The sequence below is a fragment of the Pyxicephalus adspersus genome, chromosome 4, assembly GCF_032062135.1.
Source record: "Pyxicephalus adspersus chromosome 4, UCB_Pads_2.0, whole genome shotgun sequence".
Lineage (NCBI taxonomy): Eukaryota > Metazoa > Chordata > Amphibia > Anura > Pyxicephalidae > Pyxicephalus > Pyxicephalus adspersus.
In genome coordinates this window covers 79,855,520-79,872,960 of record NC_092861.1, presented here as the reverse complement: position 1 = coordinate 79,872,960, position 17,441 = coordinate 79,855,520, and the positions used below count along the sequence as shown (strand labels likewise).

The 17,441-nt window shown below is 38.0% G+C and overlaps 2 protein-coding genes across 6 annotated transcripts in view; one reads left to right on the top strand and one right to left on the bottom strand.

The window, feature by feature from the left end:
* FIG4 (FIG4 phosphoinositide 5-phosphatase) overlaps window positions 1-15,267 on the bottom strand; it is a 164,924-nt gene extending 149,657 nt beyond the window's left edge. The window contains exons 1-2 of the mRNA XM_072408758.1: window positions 15,115-15,267; window positions 9,311-9,412 (exon numbers count right to left, since the gene is read on the bottom strand). Of these exons, the coding sequence (XP_072264859.1) occupies window positions 9,311-9,373 (63 nt within the window). The 5' untranslated portion in view covers window positions 9,374-9,412; window positions 15,115-15,267. The remainder of the gene's footprint in view (window positions 1-9,310; window positions 9,413-15,114) is intronic.
* A 231-nt stretch (window positions 15,268-15,498) lies between these two features.
* AK9 (adenylate kinase 9) overlaps window positions 15,499-17,441 on the top strand; it is a 46,743-nt gene continuing 44,800 nt past the window's right edge. For 4 of the 5 annotated variants that reach the window (XM_072408756.1, XM_072408754.1, XM_072408755.1 and 1 more), the window contains exons 1-2: window positions 15,499-15,608; window positions 16,627-16,752. In XM_072408756.1, coding sequence (XP_072264857.1) covers window positions 16,636-16,752 — 117 coding nt within the window. In that variant the 5' untranslated portion in view covers window positions 15,499-15,608; window positions 16,627-16,635. Of the gene's footprint in view, window positions 15,609-16,626; window positions 16,753-17,441 lie in introns of those variants that run through there. The other variant, XM_072408757.1, reaches the window with a different exon arrangement.

The window sequence follows — 17,441 nt, the reverse complement described above, 5'->3', positions numbered from 1 at the left end:
CCGCCACACAGCTTTCTAAGCGGCTCCACAGCTCTCTCCCGTTTTTACACACGGCGGTCTCTCTCCCTCTTCACAGGATGCGTGACAAACAGCCGCAGAAGCTTAGGAACGCCCTGAACGGGTTGCCCCCGGCTCACCCAAGATGGGCACATCCTCCACAGCCCACATAGCAGGGTCTCCATTTTCATCACAGGACACAGATTCCCTGTTGGGGGTCCTTAGTCTTCCTCATTCAGGAGACCACAATTCATCTAGTCTAGAAAATATCCATGCATGCTTTGCAGCACTATTGGAAAGAGTTAGAGAAAACTAGATTGAAACAAGAATTCCATGATTTAGGTTTTTTGAAATTATTCAAATTAAAATTATTAAGCAGAAAACAAATGAAACTATCAATAGAGTCACCCAAAATTCTTCTGCTATATATTCTCTGGAGGAGCGCTTAGAGATTGCCCTAAATAGGCTGGAAGATCTGAAAAAAATCGCTCCACAAGGGATAATTTCCGCATCAAAGGCCTCCCAGAATGTGTTAAAAATGTGGATATCATTGTGAAAGCTTTTCTCAAATCTATGCTTCCCTCAGTGGATGATTTGCATTTGGAGTTTGATTGTTTACACAGAGCTACTGTGGCCCCCAGGGCGGATGGAGCACAAAGAGACATTACTGTGAAATCACATTACTTTCAGACAAAGGATGCCCTAATGAAAGTTGTGCTCCCTACCCCTGATTTGGTCATTGCTAACCAATCCAGATCTTTCTCCAGTTACAATTCAAAAGTGAAGGGCGCTGAAACCCCTGCTTTAAGCTCTGATGTCACATAACATAAAATATTGTTGAGCATTTCCTTTTCAGGATATGTTTCCACTATTCCAACAAATTTCATGCCTTTACTACTTACTCTGAGGGAGAATCTCCGCTTAAAGAATTGGGACTAATTTCATCTGGTCCTTCTTCAAAATAGCCAGCAGGTGGAACTCTTCATCCATTGTCTCCAATCTGGACCCCAGCTCAAGGATCATCCTCAGCGAGAAGGTAAAATTCTTGATTGGCCGTGGATACTTCGAAGTTCAAGGGGACTTCTCTCATGTAGAGGTGTTAATTCGATTGTCGACATCAGTCACTGAGCCATGGGCACAAGATATATCCTTTTTTTTCTTCTTTCTATGTGTTTATTGATAAAGTACATGCCTTTATGCTGAAGTTTAAAATAGCTTTTTCTTTTTTTCTTTTACATTTAGCGAGAACTTTAATTGTTTATGTGTGTGTTTTTTTGGGTAGAGGTCTGGAGGGGTTAAACATGGCCTCCTTTGGAGCGGTGTTATGCCCGTTTGGCAGACCCTGCTCCCCTTTTGGTCAGATTTTCTGACCCTTTTTGTGGCAGATGTGTTAAGTGATCTTGCTTTGATTTGCTTGTTAAGGCATTTATGCCCTCACCTTTTTGATAAACAAATTGGCCTCCTTTTCAAAAAGGTCTATAATGATCCCATTGGGGGACTCTAACCTGGCTTTAGACCAGATGTTGGATAAGACATCTACTCCTACTTATAGACACTCACCTAAACAGAGTTAAAGTTTTGCTAATTTATTGCGCAGCTTTAATTAGTTGGATGCATGGCGAGAATCTAATTCCTCATCTAGGGATTACATCTATTACTTCTTGGCTCACAAACAATACACCAGGATAGATTATTTTTTATTAATACTCCCTGCATCTCTTTTTTGCATTCTACATGCATCTTAGCTACCCCATGATCTCATCAATGCGCCATTAGTTGTTCGCTTTGAAGAGTTGAGTACGAAAATTCCCAGGTCAACTTGGAGGATTAATGAATGTCTTTTAAGTGATCCCAATCAGAACATGACTACAGAATTCCCTGATCGAATATCTTTGCTTTAATGATCCTCAGGACATTTCTCCTGCTATTAGTTGGATGCACATAAAGCTCACATTAGAGGTCATCTCATCTCACTAGCGTCCAAACTTAAAAACACTTACTCTTAATATATCAAAAACAACAAGCTTTATTACAATTACAAAAACAGTAAAAACTGAATTCCCATGAGGATTTGAGGGTTCAAAATAGAAGCACCATCTTCACTTTCTAGTGATAAATTGGACTTTCTTTTCTAGAATACCTTTACCTAAACTGCATAAGTACCATGTGAAATTGTTAGATAAAGAACTTTCAATAGCAGAGATGTTGAAAGCTATCAAATATCTCATAACTAACAGTGCCCTGGGCCCAGATGGGTTTTCTTACATGTATTGTAAAACTTATAGTGAGGTCTTAGCTCCCCTTTTGACTCTTTTTCAACTACCTGCGTAAAGGCAATTTGGTCCCGCTTGATGACAATAGAGCCCATATAAAAGTGTAATTTCCAAGCCAAGTAAAGATCAGGCAGAAGTTGCCAATTACAGACCCATCTCGCTTATTAATTGTAAACTTAAAATAATAACAAAATATTTATCGCCGAGATTAGGGTCTTTTCTGAACCAATATATACATCTCCATGTATCCAGGTATCTCCATAATCATCAGGCCCCAGATCAAACCAGGAGAACCATTGACCTGATTTTGGTAGTGCATGGAAACTGGGATGGTGGTGCCGAGCGAGAAGCTATGTTACTCTCGTTGGCTTTCGATAGCCTGTCCAGAGATGACTTTATTAGAGTGAATGGGTTTTGGCCCAGACTTCATGTGGCTGATGATGTCCCTATACTCCACACACAGAGCTAGAATTTACCCTTTTTTCTCACCCTGGTTGGATATTCGTTGTAGAACCAGACAGGGTTGCCCCCCATCTCCTATGCTATTCGCATTAGCTATTGAACCCCTGGCTATAGCCATACCACTTAACCAGGACATTAAACGTATTTAATGTGGCTTCACAGAGCATAAACGTAGCTTGTTTGCCGATGATACCCTTTTATACATTACTTCCCCTTTAACTTCTTTGCCCAACCGGAAAACCTGGTATCTCTTCTTAAACAAAATTTTAAATTTAAATGGAACCCTAAGGCAATAACTTACCTGGGTATCCAGATTACCTCTTTATTTCAGACACTTTTTAAAGCCAACTATCGTTCCTTAGTTCATGACCTACAGTGGTGGCAATCCTCTCCTCTGTCATGGTTTGGCAGAATTGCAACAATTAGAATAAATGTGACTACGCTTTATACTCCCAAAAGGTTGGGTGGTCTAGGGGTTCCTAACATTGCTCTATACCATAGAGAGGCCCAAATAGCAGCCTTAGGCCAATGTACCATCTCAAAATCCATACCCCAATAGACTGATTTGGAGGCTTTGTCCTGCCCAACTATTCCAATTGAAGCATTGATGTGGATTTCAAACAAAAAACTTCCCGCAATTCTTTGTCCCTCCCTTTCCTATGCTCTTTCTGTGTGGGATGGTCACAAATCTAATAGAGCGCTTTATTCCCAACACAACCCTTTAACTCCGCTATGGCAAAAATCAAGATTTTCCTCCTGGATGTGAACAGGGGCGTGAGGTATGGTGGGACAATAAGGGATTTTTTCGTATAGGATTTTTTGGATCTTAAAAATATAATCAGTAGCTCCCACTTACAAGACAAATTTTCCCTCCCACCCACTGAAATGTTTCATTATTGCCAAATCAGATCATTTATTCACTCTAAACGTGAAGGCCTATCTCCCCCTTACCAAAGTACAGCATTTCAGAAATCATGCCGCTCCATCACTGATGCTAAAGGGAGAATTTCAGTTGTTTACGCAGCTCTTTTTCCAAGTGACAAAAGATTGTTTATATGTCTCAATGGGACGCAAATCTGACAGAGGAGTGGGAGGTTTAAGACTGGCAAGCTTTGGCTGCTTCTATGTCGTCAATTTCTTTAAACACGTCCTTTATGGACACCAAATATAAGGTTTTGTTGAGATAGTACATGGTACCCACCCGAAGTTAACAAATTTAATCCTACTATTTCTCCTTTGTGTTATAGAGGCTGTGGATGGTCGGGAACCATATTTCATGCTTGGGGGTCTTGTCCTAAAGTCCAAAGGTTTTGGATTTGTATATTTATTTTGCTGTTTACCATTACACAAATCAACATTTCAAAAGAAGAAGACAACGCTTTGTTCTCTAAGCTACCGGATTCTGTACCTAAACCTCACTGTAGATTAGTATTATTATTTACTAATTTTTTTTAGCAGCTCGCATCAGGATTGCTTGCTTTTGGAAGGCTTCGTCTATTCCACTAAACAAACTAAACTAGATCATGACAAATAATAAATTAACCTGTACCTTGCAAAAAACTATGAATAAATTTAATAAAAGCTGGGACCCGTGGATAGCCTACACTCAATACTAACCTTTCCGCGAGAACCCTTTATTATATTTGAGCTTTCCACCCTTTCCTGTCCTTGTCCCCCCACTAAGTGGTACCCATGTGAGTTACTTACTTTCACCTTTTACATATTGTTTTTAGTTTGAACATATTTTAACTTTTGATTGAGGAAATTTTTCTGCACATGTGACATAACTATAATTAATGTTTCATTTTTTTATGTTTGTTTTGATGCCAAATTTTGCAAGGTTGCTCTCTTCTACTCTAATAAATAACTGTATAAATGGTATTTCAGTTTTATTGAGATTTTGGTAATTTAAAATTGTATCTAACTGAAGAGAATTTTTTTTTATACCTGTTGTTACTGTAATCAAGAAGTTTTATTTTGTAAAAGTGCTGAATATTTGTTCTGTTATATCTTTACATATGTGTTTTTGTTTACAACACAACCACTAACTTATTTCTGAAAATTTTCAATAAAATCTTTGAAATACATTTATTTGTATGTAATGATCAAAGTACAGTCCTAGAGGGAAAAATAAAAAAAGAATTAAAGCCTTATGCAATTTATTGTAAATCCCCCTCTTGGTATGTAAGCTAAGACATGTCACTGAAACTGCATAAGTTAGTCTCGTTAGCCCTAAGGTATAGAACTGTTAATTGTTAAGCAACAGATTCTGCTTAGGTTGCTGTGCGACTAATGAAGCTAGTTTTCATGCTGCAGTTATCAAATTGGAGAGTCTAATTACCGTATAGTTCAAGCTGGGAGTTTACATTTAAGCAACATGTCAGATGTTTGGAGCGAAGGTTAGATATATATCTCTGCAAACATTGAGTGAAAAAAAAAATCTAAGCTAATTATAACCTCTACCAAAGAGTGTAGCTAGTGGAGCCACACATGGTGCCAACAGAGACCTTGTTACAGAATGTCACTTGGAAGAACACGCCAACACCCACAGAAGAATAAGCACGTGGCAGGCCATGCAAACTTAAGTGCCAAGAACACATACATACCACCCCAATACTGATTTCATAACTACAATTTCAAGATTATAAGTAAATATGTTTTCCCGAATGTCTGTAGCCAGCCATTTACAGCATGAAGTTTGGAACTTTGAGGTAAAACTCCAGACAAAAATTATAAAATAAAAAAAAAAAAGAATACCTCAATAAAAGATACAAAAACAGCCTCCGCTGACTAAGTGGACAACTCACCTAACTAAGGGTTTGAGATACTTCACATTCCCAGGTAAGTATATTTTCTAACTTAGCTTAAGTAGAGCATAAAACTAAGTATAAGTAGTGTCTTCACTATTTTAGTGAAGTAATTTGTTCCCTATCCAGCGTCTTTTCAAGCAATTCTTAAAAATTCTCAGAACAGAATTGAATATTCATACCCGGATCACAATAATTACAATGCAACTCTTAGAACAAAAATAATATTAAATAAATATTTTTTTTCACTGTTCATAATAATGAGGTCATATATTTTATTGGATATAAAAAATGAATATTGGCCAACAAGTCCCTGTTCATTCATTCCAGCAAATATCTTCCCTAAAAGAGGCACAGGTGGTGGCTAGAACAATAAAATATTTTTAGTAGTCTAAGCTATGATCATACTAGTGGAGATGTTGCAGTGCATTTATTGCTGCTTCATGCCAAGGAACCCTGACCTACCTTAACCCACCCCCTTCTCCTCCACAGTTGTCCACTTACCAAATTCTGAAGAGCCTCAAATTCATCTTTGTTTACATTACATTCCTCCACCAAATGTTTTCTCTCCTGCCTACATCTGCACAGTACAGATGCAGGCAGGAGAGAATTGAATTACCCATTTACCTAGGAGGCAGACATGCTTAATAGACGTCTATGGGGTCTATATAAAAGTCTATCATACTGCCCACTAATATATCAAGGTTTCTGCAACCAAGGCAAACAGTCTTAAGCTGCTGCCTGCAAATGGGTGAGAAAATTTCCAAAATAGCAGGATAGAATTAAATATTTATCGACTTCAACTATCTTGGACATCACCCATCAAATACCCTGGTGGTTTTTCCTCTAAACCCATGCCACAACAAGTAATGTGTCCACAGAGACACTGTCAGTATTACAGTATACAGAAATAACCAGCAACATATTGAGAAAATCACCATTGTACAGACACAACCAGAAACAAGTCCACAGTGGGCCCGATTTATTAAAGCTCCCCAAGGCTGGAGAGAATACACTTATCAGTGAAGCTGGGTGATCCAGTTCATAATTCATAACATTTTCCAGCAAATGGCTTTAAAGAATTCCATTCCAGGTTTGCTGGATCACCCAGCTTCACCTATGAAAGTGTATCCTCTCCAGTCTTAAAGCCCAGTGTGTCGGGAAAATATTCTAGCATTTATATCAATGTATAAAAGCTACCGTATTTTTCGCCGTATAAGACGCTCCGGAATATAAGATGCATCCAATTTTAAAGGAGGAAAATCTAGAAGAAAAAGATTCTGAAAGATTATTCCCCTTCTGATCACTCATGTGCCATTCATACCGGTATTCCCCTTCTGATCACTCATGTGCCATTCAAATGCTGCATGCAGCCAGCGAGGAGAAGAGACACACGCAGGATCGGGTGAGTATCTTATTTTAATTATTTTATAACACATTTGTCGTATAGGACGCACCAATTTCCCCCCTACCCCCCCAGTTTTGGGGAAGAAAAAGTGCGTCTTATACGGCAAAAAATACAGTAAGTTGTTTTGGTAACACGTCTGAATGTGAAAGAATAAAGAAAGGCACATGAATGAAAAATCAAACCTTGTTGATACTACAAAACTAATCAGTTGTTTACCTAACTACTACAAATTAAAAAAAAGATATACATTTACAAAAAATGCCCTAAAAACATGCCATGTAGTACTAAAGGAAATAGAAGAGGTTTTTAAGGAATCTGTTTTTTAACTTACATCTGTGTGAAATATTTTATAATGCTCTTTTGTACCTTTCTAAAATAGGACAACACAAGTGTAAAACACTTTAAGGCTCAACTCTGAGCACAATACCCTGTCCCATTTTTTGTTTTTTAATGATAATTTTTTATTTTATTGTTTTCAAACATTACAGCAAAAATAACATAGCACAGTCTAATAAAAAAAAATTACAATTCCAGTGTTACTTCACAGCTAGATTCCATAGCATACAAAAAAAAACAAATAAAAGAAAAGAAAAGAAAGAAAATAAAAACAAAAACTCAAACTATAGGCTCAGAAATTCGTTACAAACATAAGTAGTGTAGAATCTTATTTGAAAGCAATATAGTATATAAAGATCTATACCGTTGACAATACTGACAATTATACTACGACATCCCCTGTGTAATCATCCACGTTGAATATTTAAACCGTTCTTAAATAGACAATTTATCCTGTAGAGCAAGTACTTTTTCTATATATTTATACCATATCTGAAAGAAGCGGGTAACCTGTTTATCTCCCTCTTTCCGCCTCAAACAGTTCCCTGTCAAAGATTACTTTTAACAAAACAAGTACCTCTTGCATAGACGGAGCCACAGAGTTAATCCAATCCTTCAGAATCACCTTCCTAGCCGTTAAGTAAACATATACTGGTCCAACCTCTATATTTTTTCAGTATTGGGATGGAGTCCTTATGTTCCCAAGAACCAAATAGGCACAAAATTGGATCCTTAAGGAGCATTTGATCTGTGGTTTCGTTTATAAACTGTAATACTGCATCCCATAATTGACCTATCTGTGGACAAGCCCACAAATAGTGTGTCAAAGTAGTATTTAATGCCCCACATTTAGGACAGTAAGAATGCGTCCTCTGTAACTCAGCCGAATCACTTTTCCTCATTACCTTATGTGCTCTATGCATAATTTTAAATTGTGACTCCCTCCAGACCTCATTTACCACATAACTTTGTACATTCCGGTAGCCTTGTACGATATAAGCCACTAGATTTGTGTTTGAGAAATCCCTCTGCCAGTGTTGCACATTTGTTTTCACAAGTTGTTTAATTATGATGCCCTGATAATATTAATAAATATTAGATATAGAGGGTGGCACTAGAGAAGTCAACTTATCAAATGCATCATTGTGCATAGGGTTATCTTGGACACATGGTCGTATCAGTGATTTGTAATATGTCACAGCTTGTAAATAGTACAGGGGGTGAGCTGACCACATTGGTAGAGCGTACTTCGCCTGAAGAGCCTGAGCAGATAATAATCGATTGGTATCCCTCTCCATCAAATCTTTCCACAAATTTAGCCCCTTTTCCTTCTATTTATGAAACACTTTACTCATATATCCAGATATGAAATTTGGATCCCCACTGATAGGAAGGTACTTAGATACATTCGTGGGCAGTTTCAGTTTACGTCTAATCTCCCTCCAAATGAGTACCGTATCTCTCACTGACAAATTATGTTTTACAGTGGTAGGTAATTGTGTAACTTTACAGTGGAGTAAGGCTTTCAAATACCACGGTGATACAAAGTTCATTTCCAACTCATAATTAGAGCACCTGGAGGTACCCCCTATCCAATCTATAACAAGTCGAGTAAGACATGCTAAATTATAGTGTCTCACATCCGTTAAATTAACCCCTCCTTGGGTAAACAGTTTGGCTAAAGAAATTCTAGTTCTTTTCCCTTGCCACAGGAACTTTCCAAAAACTTTATTTAAAATTTGTATATCTTTGTGTTTAAGTAAGAGAGGTATCGTCTGCATGGGATATAACAGTTTCGCAAATGACACCATCTTAACCAATTGGCATCTCTGTCCCATGTTTTAAAGTGTCCCTTATTTTGTCTAGAAAAATAAACTCACCTTAATCCATTGTCTAGGTTCCTTGACAGTTCTATTTCAACCTGAGCAAGTGCTGCTCATTCACCCATGCTGATAAGCAAACAATAGTCTAGTAATTTTAATTATGAATATTTCAACAGTAATATTGCATAAGTTGCATCTACTTACCGCTCTGGTCTCATAAAGTATTAGCTTTTGAATACCGCTTACAAGAGGAGCAGCAAGTGGCATTATGATGATTTTGTTTGGCTCAAAGATTCCAGAGGTTATCTAAAAATAAATAAAAACAATCATATAGTAAAAAAGCAGAGACAAAAAAACTAAAACCTTAAAACATAGAAAGTAATGTATTGCAAAAAGCTATACTACAGTATGTAGGAGGCATATTATAACAGGCACAATATATTGCAGCTGCAAAACGTGGGGGAGTTAGTGAAGCTATTAAATAATATGCCCAAATTACAGGGAAATGTAAAAACATTTTAACTGTTTAATGCACTGTTTAATGCAATTTTGTGTAGCTTTGGACAGAGCTGGAAAAATTAGGTTAATGTAGTTTATTTATTATTAGTGCCGACATATTACGCAACGCTTTACAAAGTCGATTGTCATGTCACTAGCTGTCCCTCAAAGGGGCTCACAATCTAATGTCCCTACCATAGTCATATGTAATTATCACAGTCTGAGGTCAATTTTGGAGGGAAGTCAATTAACCTAACTACATGCTGAAGAAGTTTCATAGCTCTCCAAGCTCCTGCATCAGTTCTACCAAGGTTATAAAGTGTTTGTGCTCTGTGGATATAAATGCTTGAGTCTATTTCCTAGACTGGTGACCTGGATTAAAGAGAATCTTCACAGACATGTCCCCTCTTAGATATTTCTCCCATTGTGTCCCATTGGCAATAGTCACCAGAACAAACAGAGAGGTGGAATCAACCTAGACAGCAGGAAAAAGTTGTTGATAACACTAACCTTTTAAATTTAAAAATGTGCTTTATTCGGAACCATCATTATGTTGAAATTTTAAACGTACTTCACCTAGTGTTACAAGTTACAAGTGTTTGCAATATTTAGGTATCAGGCACCTAGAGGAGTCTGATGTTTGTTGCAGTAAGTAATGGTTCAAAAAAAGTCCTAATTGGTACACATTACATTTTCCGGCAGACTTGGTAATTCTTAACGCATGCACAGTTGCTAAACTTTTAACAGAGCTGTGACTTTTTTTAACACTGGTTTTAGTTAATTGCAAAATATTAGGGTCTTATAATGTATTAGTTCTGATTCTTAATCAACAGTAAACATGATATACAAAACACATTTTTAACACACAATTTTCCAACTTTCATTGAAGTCAAGCAATTTAAGTCCAAAAACATAAACATGTACATAGGTAAGCAATAAACTCCAAGAGGTTTAAAATGGTTATCAAAAGCTGCAAAAATCTAAAATGCAGGGTTGAAATCATCAAAAAGTGTGGTGTTTCTTTTAAAAAATGATTAGAAACTCCATGCGTCAATGATTACCACTGGTAATCTGGCAAACCCAAAGAATAAAAAAACAACTTTCTAAAAGCGAATAGCTTGCATGATAGGCAGCTTGTCTGCATGCAAGCAAAGGAAGGAAAATACTATTGTCAACCTTTCTTTAGGATGATGAATATACTTCATTTTTTTAAATCCTCAGAGGGGATCTGCTATTTGACACTCGAGTGTTTTGGAATAGGCATCCCACATGGCCTCTGTATTTCCAGCTGCTGATCTTTATGTCAATACCAGACACAACAGTGAATAATTAGATTAGTAACTGCGGCTACTAAGGTCAAAATGAGCTTGTTACAACCTTATCTACCGCGCTAGATGTCAATAGGCAAGTTGTGTCTTAAGTAAAACGCTTTGCCCCAAAGTTCAGACCAGGGCAGACTCGCACTTAGAGCTAAAGGCTTCCGCTGTGGACTCCATGAACTTACCATTTCTAGAAACTCTGCAATGCTTTTCCCAGAACAGCGCCAGCATAATTGCATAGCAAAAATGTTAAAAGTAAATGATAAACTTCAATTACTACAGTATAGACCCCTTGAGTAAATACAGGTTCACATAATTGTTTCTCTTCTTTGTTGGCCTTAAGCACTGCGCTTATATATTCCTAAAGTAAAAATCTAGCCAGGTTATCAAAACTTTCCAGAAGCCAGTGCTCAGAGGGGGAGAATCACTGCTTTCCTCCAAAAGATGAGTTCATATATTTACCACACACTGCTACGGAAATGTAATGTGTCTTACTTCTGCCCTCTACAGGTAAACAAAAGTATTGCTGCACAGATAAAACTGCAGACCTCATTCTGTATATCATGATAAAATACACACAGTTAACTTGTTACAGTTAATTTGCGTTAAGGTTATAAGCCTGGTGTATGTAAAGTACTTATTACCAAGCAGTTATTATTACCACACTGTGATGTGTGCTATAAAAAACACCAGTACGCAGGATGAATCAGAGGGATTCATATTAGGAATGACATTAATCACCCAAGGCCTTTTCTTATCTACTTAGTGCAAATATAAATCTGTTATATACAACATGATTACTGGCACACTGTCACGTCAACAGATGTTTAGAGAGTACAAGTTTGTTAATGCATTCAATTCACAAACATCAATATGACTCTGTGGTCCACAAAATCTTATTAGAATCATGAACCATGGGTCCTGATATATTAAAGCTCTCCAAGGCTGGAGAGGATGCACTTTCATCAGTGAAGCTGGGTGATCCACCAAACCTGGAATAAATTTGATCCAGGATTAAAAACAGTTGCAAGCAAATAGCAAATGACTTTAAAGAATTACATTCCAGGTTTGCTGGATCACCAAGCTTCACTGATGAAAGTGCATCCTCTCCAGCCTTGAAGAACTTTAAAAAATCTAGACCATTGAGAGTAGGACATATACCAAGTGGCATATATATTGTATACACGTTTTTGTTTCCCTCTAGCCCTCTCCTCCCCTTGCTATTCTTTTACTCCTGCATTCTTTTGCTTTTTACTTTCTCATAAGATATGTTAGGGTTTTTTTTATTTTTTTGTTTGCAGTTATGTTTCTGATTCTGATTCCCTGTAAAATTCAAACCTTTGGACATAAATGGTTATGTGGTCCTCATTGCTTTCTGTTTATACTGATTTTCAAAATACAAAGATACACAATAGAGAAGTGTACGCCTTCTTAGATATATCAAAGCTTGTCTGCCCCAGAGAAAAGTATGCAAAATAGAAAATACGAAAAAAGGCCGGGTTTGTGCTGGCAAAAGCCAAAATTGTATTTGGCATATACACTTGTATGCCATTTGATATGTGAAAACAGTACAAACATCATTTAAAACATGCACAAAATACTGATTTTCACTTTGCGTTTACATTTCTGTGAATACTCCTGGCCTGAGCTTTCATGTGTCAATATGTGCCTTTCTGTTGTTGGGTATTCACATGCTCTATTAGAGCCTTCTCATGGACTTGAGTTGTTCAACATTCAGGATTGTTCTTCTATGTCCCCATTATTGTGTATTCTAGGTTTCTTTTTTTCTTCTCTACATTTCTTGCAAATTTACTATACAGTATTATCCTTTTTACTTTTTTTCTACTAATAAAAATGATTGTAAATGAAAATGACATATTTTATTAAAAATGGAACATTTTAATTGTCATCCAGAAAATAAACATTTTAAAAGCATTAATAGCACTGCCTTACATAGACTGTATACATCTTTTTTATCTAGGTATTCTCTCCCTCTGAATCAAGAACACCATGCTTCCTAGGCATTCAACTTGTTTTGTAAAGAGTCAGTTCCTTCAACTGCAGGGATATATAGTGCAGCATGATGGCTCAGTGGTTAGAACTCTGGCCTTTGCAGCGCTAGGTTCTACCCTGTTTCCCCTATAATAAGGCACCGTCTTATATTTTTTGAAATGCCAAAATATGCCCTAGGTCTTATTTTCTACAGTACACATTTATTGTTGAAAATCACTCATGTGCCATTGATTGTCCCCTTCTGATCACTCTGTGCCATTCATTGTCCACTTCTGATCACTGACTCGCTGGGTAACAGACTCTGTTAGGTCAGTGATCAGCAGCTTGCTTGTCCTTTGAAGTTACTTTCAATTTCGCTCTGCACTGCAGCCAGCATCGAGGAGTCACAGAGGCAAACAGTATCAGGTATCGGAGGATGTCTTATTTGCGGGGGTGCTTTATTTTATTGCTTGAGCAAAAATGGGGGGGTGGCTTATTTGACCGGGATGCCTTATCAACACGGGGAAACACGGTAGGTTCAAATCTCGGCCAGGACACTATCTGCATGGAGTTTGCAGGTTCTCTCTGGGTCCAATTTTCCCCCCACATCCCAAAAACATGCAATTAGGTTAATTGGCTTCCCCTTAAAATTTACCTCAGACTGTATTGAAGACATATGACTATAAAAAGTACACATGAGCCCCTTCGAGGGACATGACTATGGACCTTGTACAGGGATGCATAATATGTTGGTGTTATAAAAATACTGATAATAAATGCTGAACCTACATCCTCCCTGTGCTGATGTCATTCTTCCATCATGTATCTTGTTAGAGAATATGTAGGTAACATAAAGCCATAATCAGGAGCCTAGCTAAAAGTCTTTTTCCTATCTTAGGAGTAAGTGCTAACGATCTATGCAAAATAAATTTTTGGTTTTAGCTCCGCATCAAAATGAGCAGATCCAATGCCAATTTTTCTCTTGACTAATCCAATCAATAGTTTGATCAGTAATTCTTAATACTATTAAACAGGATTTATAAAGCACCAACATATTATGCAGCGCTGTACATTAAATAGGGATTGCAAATGACAGACAGACACAAACAGTGACACAGGAGAGGAATGAATACATCCAAAGACCATAAACCCTTTACACACATGTACAAGATTTGGCCCCGTTGTTTTTTTCTGACAGAAATGGATATCTGATTAGAGGTACTCCATCACTCATATACAGGATACAACAAAAAAACGTCCAGCTGCTAAATTCTGTACAGATTTGATTGTTTTTTTTTTTAGAACAAAGACTAAGAAACCTGTGTACTTCATCTAAATATTATCAGTTCCAAGCAGTTAACTTGAGAAGTTACATAATTAGTTGATTGAGGTTAATCTGTGTTTAATCCCCTCAGCATCATACAGACCAAGAAGCAATGTAAACATGTCAGAGACATGGTGAAATATAGATCAGGGTCTGGCTATAAAAAAATATACCCTAAATTTGAATAACAGTGGAACGGAAAGAATATAGCATATGGAATATAGAATATACCAAACTCACACAGTGGGCAAGGAGGAGTGGGCAAGAAGAGATACAACAACACGAGGATAACACTGAAGAGCTGGGAGTATGGAAGGTTTTATGGAAGAGTGGCCAGAAAAGAGGCGTTCTATGGGGCGGCCAGACCGTAATGACCGCACACCTGTATGATAGCATCACAGCCTGGCAAATCAACATGGCCGGAGATCACAACCAGGAGAAGAAGAAGGCTGCAATATTGGGGGAAAGCCTCATAGACAAAACTCCGGCATGTGGAGTCATCTTACGCATTCAGATATTTGTCATTCCTGGGGTTGTCACCTGACAGATGATGATACATTCTGCATTATAGAAGCCAGGGGAAACATGAATAACTTCTCTCTTCCATACACAAATGTTTATTCCTGGCAATAGTTACAGGTGGGGGGGCTCAGGTAAGTCCAATACACAATTCTGTGCAAGCTGTACTGTACATTTCTTTCTACAAATACAATAATAAAGGGTGTGAGGGAGCCATGCTGCAAAACAAAGGCCCTGGGATAATGTAACACTTTGCACAGCTCTGGTTGGCATTTTGCAGACTAATCTTTGTTTATATAGCGGAGATAAATGAGTCCAGGCAGAGACAGAGCTTCCTATGCTGAGCCTATACTCACCTGCTATAGGTTCACACCCGTGACATCCCCGCTCCTCGTTCTATACACTCCATGTACCGTATTCACCATCGACACAAACTGACAGCACTCACACAAATCTTGGAGCGCTTCCGTGTTCAGCACATGACACGGGTCACGTGATCTACGTGAGCTTACATTAGACAAACAGCATACAGCGCGGATCATTGGAACTCTAATAATAAAGTTACAATGAGGGTTCAATTAACTTTTGTATTTATACTGGGCGCTTTATTTGTACGATTCTAGTACGGCCCACTGTGCTCCCGCTCACCAGTGTACTCATATCATTGTATAGAGCATATGGGGGAAGTCACCAAGCCGGACAGAATGTATTCCTCCAGGACTATACGGAAGCACCTCATGTGACCGCTGATTAGTTTAACATGGGCGGGGCTGTATCCAAGGATACCGTGTCCATGTACACAAATCACTGCTCTGCTATAGAGGGGAGAAAGTGAGAGGAGAGCTGAAGTGTGAGTATTCAGGAGGCTACTACAGGCACCCCACATCACACGGTGCACACAGAGCTGGGGGGTGTGTATGTATATCACACGGTGCACACAGAGCTGGGGGTATATATATCACAGGATGCACACAGAGCTGGGTTTGGGGGGGAGGTATATATATTACAGGGTGCACTGAGCTGGGGTGAGGGTGTATATATCACAGGGTATAATAAGCTGGGGGGGTGTATATATATATATATATAATACAGGGTGCACCGAGCTGGGGTGTGGGTTTTTATATATATATATATATATAGAAATATATATAGATATATATCTCTATCACAGGGTATAATAACCTGGGAGGGGGAGGGGGAGGGGGGTATAATTATATATCACAAGGTATATTAATCTTGGGGGGTCATATGTATATCACAGGGTGCTCTGAGCTGGGGTGGGGGTATATATGTATATCACAGGGTGCATTGAGCTGAGGTGGGAGAAACATTTATGGTATTAAATAGAAAAGTCTATAGCGTTAGTGTTTTACATTAATTTTGGCTGTGGAAATAGCAATTACCTGGTAGCACCAAATGACTGGCAGCCATACCCCACTATGTACCAACCAGTGTTGTCTGTGGGCAGTTGGAAGGCCACCGCATTCCATTCGTCCCCTCTGGCCAGCCATGAGTGAGATGCTGCAAAGAGCAACCCCACTGCCCATGTGAACTAGCTCTTTGAAAGCCATTTCTGACGTTTTCTGAATCCCTGTTTGTTATGCTAAAGTTACCCCCTGCACAGGATGTCTGATGTCACAGACCTGCCACTGCAGCCTAATGCCCCTTCAGTCCACACCAGCAGTTATAAACAATAGTAATGTCTATCTACCTAAAAATAACCAGCAGGTAGCAGGACCTGGGGAAGTGGCAGTCTATGGCTGTGATGTTGGAAACCTCTTTAGGATAAATTCAGCTTTAAAATATTGATGGGTTTCTTAGATACTTAAGATGTATTTAAAATGTGTTATATAATCATTTTATTTCAGAATTCCATAATGGCTCCCCAAAATAACAACAACTTTCCTCCTCTTGTTGATACATTTGATGAGGATGAAGCTGAGAGAAACTTTCTCATGTCTAAGCCTACTTGTTTCCTAATTGTTGGAAAACCAGTAAGTAAAATCTTAATAAATATTTTATTTGCAAACTTAATATTATTATTATATTGTGCTTACATTACTGGAATTTATATTAAATTGATGCATAAACATTAGTGGTCCATCCCTTTAGTTCTGGAAGCCTTACAGAGAACCTGTATTCGTTAGTAGGTGGTGAGCTTTTGCCTCAATCAGCAAGTATACACAGCACACTTGCCAGTTATGGCCCAGACTTAACTGTGTGCAGATAAATTATAGTGACTTTAATCTCATGCAGTGCCCTAACAAAAACACATGAGGAAAAAAAGTACAGTCTCACAGATGTCATTCCTTTCAATCAAGGTTATAGCTATCATATGCTTCCCACAAGCTGTCAAATATGTCTTTCAACAGTGAAAAAAGCAACTAGAAAATGTTTATATATATATATATATATATATGTATTTAAAATGTTCATAAATGCCCAGCTCAGAAACAACTTTCAAAGATATTGAAGTTTTGTACTATTGGAGTTCCCAGTCACCAGTGGGGTGATTTTCCAAGAAAAGATTTCCTAGTGTATTTGTATCAGCATCGATGATGACCATGAATCATTTAATAGTATAATTTATTACATGCTGTACGCAAAGTTAATTTACACATAGTAGCATTCCTCAGGTCATGTCAGCATCTGGAAATAAAGTAATAAATAGCTTCACAAGAAC